The sequence below is a fragment of the Solanum lycopersicum genome, chromosome 10, assembly GCF_036512215.1.
Source record: "Solanum lycopersicum chromosome 10, SLM_r2.1".
NCBI classification, from domain to species: domain Eukaryota; kingdom Viridiplantae; phylum Streptophyta; class Magnoliopsida; order Solanales; family Solanaceae; genus Solanum; species Solanum lycopersicum.
In genome coordinates, this window is record NC_090809.1 from 57,378,115 (window position 1) to 57,384,050 (window position 5,936).

The following is a 5,936-nucleotide window of genomic DNA, read 5'->3' on the forward strand; positions in this document are numbered from 1 at the left end:
GACAAGGGTTGGTTCTCTGTGAATCAGCTTGAGATTCATTTGATCTGGGAGAATATGATGATGCGACATTCTTGTGAAGGCCTTGAATATGAAGAACTTGAGAAAAATCAGTCAAAGCATGGTGTTATCGAAACAAGTTGATGCATTATCATGATTTTCTTTAATAATTGGCTAGTAAAAGAATAATCTTACGCTTGAGTAATTATACAATGAATATCTGCTAACTCAACCTCGTACTGTAACAGGTACACACTCAAGTCACATCTCAAACAATGCTTAGAAAGTTTGCGGATGTTATCTCTACTCTTTGCTAACACCATTAAGTAAATCATGAAGAAACACACAAAAAAAAGGGGGGAACCTGGTTTCTCTGTAATACTCGGGTATGTACCATCCTTTTTCATTGCATTAATTTCTTGAGTTTGGGTCAAACATAAGCACTAATGAACCTGGTCAATCATCAAAAATTCAACTTTCTTAAAAATCACCAAGAACCCTCTTTGACAATAAGTATCGTTCAATCCCAAACTGCTCTAATGACTAAAATCTCAGTATTGAAGTAACTCATGCTTTAATTTAGGGGGAACCTTGCTTTACCATCCACATCTGAACCAGCTTCATAAACTCCAAAATTGATATTTCATCCATTCCAAGTGTATAACTTGTCTATCTCTCAGGGGGAACAATTCTCACAGAAATAAATTGTTGCTTGCTATCATTATTGATAAACACATCTCTTTGTGCACCAAAATGTGATGAATCTCTTACTGGTAGTTGGTACTCCTTCAAAGTTGTCATCAAGAAAAAGGCTATAAAAAAAAAAGGAAGAAAATCATGGAGGAATGAAAATGTTACGGAGTAGAGTTAAAAAAAGAAAAAGAAAAAAAAAGGTGATCAGAATAAAGAAGCTGGTGCACAATGGGCATACTGAAAAAAAATAAAATTATCAATGGCAGTAAACATCCCTTTCTTCCTCACTTTAGTAATCTTTGTCACAATCTTTATCCTCAAATTTTATACTTTTTTGACTCTTTGAAGTGCTTATGTCTGTCTCATACTCATGATATTATATGTTTTTGATTAAGGGCATAAACTGGTACATATTTGTTTATTTCGTTTCTCATTGAAGATCTTAATTGTGTATGAGTGTAAGATGACTAATATCATCAGATTAACTAACCATTTTGTTAGCAGAAGTGTACTTGAAAGTGTTGCCCAAGTGGCTATGAGTTAAAAATGATATTGCACTCATTGAATGTTATTCGAGTTCTTTGGTTATTGATTTTCAATGATGCCAAAAGGGGGAAATTATATAATGTGGATAGACATATGCATAGTTTGTCATCATCAAAAAGGGGAAAATTCTTGGGAAATGAGAAAACATGAAGTTTGTAGTTTTGATGGATGACAAAGAATTGAAGGTTTTGGAAATCTGTTAACTAGAGTGTTTGATGCATTTGAGTTACCAAAGGGTGGGTTTATTTTAATTCATGTAGATATGTTCAGTCAAACCATTCTTGCTGAGTGTGGAATTCCCATGGAGTCGGAGCAGGTTGCAAATGCTTCTCCACGTACATCTGGTCCTGTTGCTCAGTTACTCAGGGAACTCAAAGTAGCTGAAGAAAGTATGCCACTCTTGAGTCAGAAAATCAAAAGTTACGTGCTGAACTTGACACTTCAAATGCTGAAATTCACAGGTTGAAGGGTCAGTTAGTGCAGCAGCAACTTGCTAACAATGCAAGAGTTGACAGAGTTCTGGATGTGCTGGCTTCTACTTCAACTAAGCCTGGTCAACCTTCACATTGAAAAAGCATCTTCTTTGAACCTGGTTCTCTTAGTTGTTTAAACTTATTATGCTCAACTGGCTGAGTTTATATTGTTGCTATGGATGTTGATTGTGTTTGTTTAGCCGCTGTTGGATTCTTTTTGCTGCGTCAAAAGGGGGAAGAGTATTTGCGCATGCATCACACAGAAAGATTTGTTTGTCTTCATCAAAAAGGGGGAATATGATAGAATATGATGGAACCGATAATTCATGTTTTGATGATAGACAAGAAGCATAAATAATCAATAGCAAATGTACGCAGCAAAAGAAGCCAAGATCGAGTCCAAGATCGAGTAAAATGGGTCAGCCAAGTAATCAAGAAAATAGAGTTATTTGTCAAAGCCAAAAATAATATATTAAAGGTATAAGTTGATACAAATAAGGAAAACCTTAAATATATTATTAAGGAAGGAAGTTGTATATAATAAGGATTGTACTTTAAAAGGGAATCCTTGTTTAATAATAACTTCCTTACCTTATCTGATAAGGACTGAAGGCAAAAGGAACTCTATAAGAAGAAGAAGACGCTGATGAAGAAAACGACGACTTCACGCAGAGAACAAGTGAGAATTATTCATCAAACTGAGGTCTTCAAGATTGATAGGATTGCTACGGTCAAAACATTCTTGAGTGAGAAGGTTTTTATCGTGTAGAACTATTTGTCTTGTTTTTGTTTTGATTGTAAGTTACAGTTTATTGTACAAAGGGTGGGTTTGGCTCTTTGTAGGGTTGGGTGTTAGCAAGAGTTGTAACAAAAGGTGGGTTTGGCCTTTTGGAGAGATCGATTGGAGTCAATCGAGGGAGTAGTAGAGATAAGACTTTTGATTATTGAGTTGTAATCACAAAATCTTATAGTTGAATTAATAAAACGAGGTTTTTCCTTCCTTGAGTGAGGAAGGTTTTTAATTCAATAAGTGTTTGTGTCTTTACTCTGTCTTTACTTAAAAGCAACTTACACGAACCTGGTTCGTGTTCTGGGATTAGTTTTCTACACTATTCTATCGACAAACTAGTATTACTTTCTCTCTTCTCAATTTTAGATTTGATTGTGACAAAGAAAAATAACTAATATTATTTTCACAACTTTAGTTTTTCCAAAGAACTCGATCATTTCTATTTTAAACAAAAATGATACAAATATAAAAATTCGTATTGCACTTCTACTCTTGTTACTAGTTTTATTTTATAACCATCGTGTGTATATGATATTATATAAACATTTTCTCATTAATTAAATTAAAAACAAATTATTAAAAACCAAAACAATAATAAATATCTTGTTAATATTATTATCACTTTAGCATGTTAGACAAACAAAATTGATTAACATAACATGAGGCACTACTTGTGCCATGTTCTCTATTAATACGCGTAACACCACCACATGAGACAAGTCAAATGCGCGGGCATCTTTAATTAATCATGCGTTGCCTACTCCCATTTTTAATTTTAATGCATCATTTCATATGTCAAAATCCAACTTCCATACTGTTTACTGCTTCTGCAGACTAACTGCTATATTTACACACATTTTTCTTCGTTTCCATTACCTTATCTAAGTTTTAACTATTTTACTCATATTTATTCTCAGTATTTGAAGAGATACGATACTAATTTCAAAATCGTCGAAAACAAGTGTGATGGGATCAGTTCAAGATGAGAGTAAGGATGAATTTAAACAAAGTCTTACCCGGGGAAAACTCAAGCCTTCTTCCTCATCGTCGTTCCGTCTCCGTAGCCCGAGCTTGAATTCTATTCGTCTTCGTCGGATCTTCGATGTGTTCGATAGAAATCACGATTGTTTGATCAGCGTTGAAGAACTCAGCCAAGCACTTAACCTGCTTGGATTAGACGCCGATCTATCAGAAATTGAATCGATGGTGAAATCATACATCAAACCAGAAAACACTGGTCTTAGATTTGAAGATTTCGAAGCCTTACATCGATCTCTGAACGACGTTTTCTTCGGGTCAAAATGTGAAGATAAGCTCGGGTTGAATTCGGATCCGGCACAGGATGAATTGGATCTGAAAGAAGCGTTTGATGTTTTTGACGAGAACGGGGATGGATTTATATCGGCGAAGGAATTGCAGGTGGTGTTAGAGAAATTGGGATTACCGGAAGGAAGTGAAATTGATAGAGTGGAGATGATGATTTCGTCAGTTGATCAGGATCATGATGGTCGCGTTGATTTCTTCGAGTTCAAAGATATGATGCGTACTGTTATTGTTCCTTCATGATTTTTACTTTCGAGATTCTCGGCGCCGGAATGTGACATCACTTTACGGCGGGTTATTTTTACTTGCTTCTTTTTCTGTATTTGGTTCAGCTGTTTTGTGCTATCTTTGTATCAAACATACTTATCGTATAATGTGAAAAATTATGCATCATCAATATTAACCTAAAGTTAAATCAGCTCCAAATTCACGATTATACTTATTAAATCAAGATAAAATGATCAAATATCTATTTAATTTATTGATCGATTCTTTAACTATACATTTATATTTTATTGATTTTACTATTTTTGAATTTTTATTTTTGATATTTTGTGATCCTTACAAGCTGACCTGTTAAAAGAAGGTGTATTCACTTTATGGTAGGCGCGTAAGAGTTCAACAAAAAGACATGTAATGACTAAAATTGAATTAAATAATCCATGTGGCAGTCTCTAATTGGAGATTATATAATTAATTCATTTTTTAAAATTTTTTTCCCTTTTCTCATTTCACAAAATTGTTATACCCATTTCATGATTTTTGTAAATTTTTCTCAAAGTCCTTCAATGGTGGTCTTCTAAATTTCGTCTCTATGAGCTATAAATCAGTTTGTAGCTATTGATTTATGCTTAATTGATTATACATCAATCATTTTTAGCTATAACAGTCACCTAACTCATAAGAAACTTTCATATATGAAGCTAAAGAACAGAGAATTTCTCATAATTTCAGTAAAAATATAATTAATATAAAAAAAGTCAAACCACGATAAACCAACAATAGTGAATTTAAAATTTCACTTTCTAATTTCTTTCTTACCATATTTGTTTTTCACTCCCATATTTGTGAATTTTTGTTTTTGAATTCGATTTCAAATTGAAAATTTATGTACACTAGTTATGGAATCGTTCTTCTTCTTTAATTTGGTATAGAGATCTTTTACTCATTTTGCTCTTATTATACTCTAAAGAATAAAGGAAACTTTACATAATTTTAGGGGATCATTAAACTAGTATTTTGATGAAGTTTATAATTTACGGGGAAAAAAAAGAATTATAAAAATAAATGTACAGTAATTTATCGTGTGTGTTGCACAACTTTAATATAAGATTGATTGTGACCTTTTAGGAAGGTGATTATTTCATATTTAAATAGTTCAGGGGACAATAAAAATCTCGTAATAGAATAGGTGTGTAGTTGAAAATAACTAATAATTTAAGGAGACTTTTAGCTATTTTCTTTTAAATTAAATTCAATCTAGATTTTCAAATTCTAAAATATAACAAGTACCACTCATTAAAATACGCTCTTGAGGAAATTCATAGAAGGTATAATGAAGATGAGTCAAGTTGGCGTTTTATACTTCATTTTGAATTATTTAGCTTTCAATTAGTTAGAAACACAACAAAAATTAGTTTTATTAGGTAGTTATACAGGTTAGAAACACAACAAAAAATAATTTTATTAGGCAGTTACAGATTAATTAAGAATTTAGATATAATAATAATAATAATAATAATAATAATAATAATAATAGTAATAATAATGATAATAATAATAATAATAATAATAATAATAATAATAATAATAATAATAATAATAAACGACCCCTTAGTTGATCTTAAAATGAGTTAAACTTTGGTTGAAATAAGTACATAATAAGTTGCTTGTTATGTTGCTTATCTTGAGCTCCATCATGACAAAAAGAAAACGTCGGAGTTCCATTGAAGAAGTTATTTGGTACGAAATAAAAATATTTTTCATGAAAAAAGCTTTTTAAAAAACTAAGGTGATTATTAACTTAATTTTTCATTGTTTGAATGATAAGTGAATTTTATTTGTAGTGTTTGATTGGTGAATAAAAAATATTTTTTTAGAAAATATCATATTTT

At 31.7% G+C, this 5,936-nt stretch overlaps 1 protein-coding gene across 1 annotated transcript; it reads left to right on the forward strand.

Moving 5' to 3' along the window:
* Positions 1 to 3,068: 3,068 nt before the first annotated feature.
* LOC101256817 (calcium-binding protein CAST) lies at positions 3,069 to 4,240 on the forward strand. Its single transcript, XM_004248970.3, has one exon. It carries the CDS (start codon positions 3,466 to 3,468, stop codon positions 4,063 to 4,065), a length of 600 nt encoding a protein of 199 aa, XP_004249018.1. The 5' UTR covers positions 3,069 to 3,465; the 3' UTR covers positions 4,066 to 4,240.
* Positions 4,241 to 5,936: the final 1,696 nt, after the last annotated feature.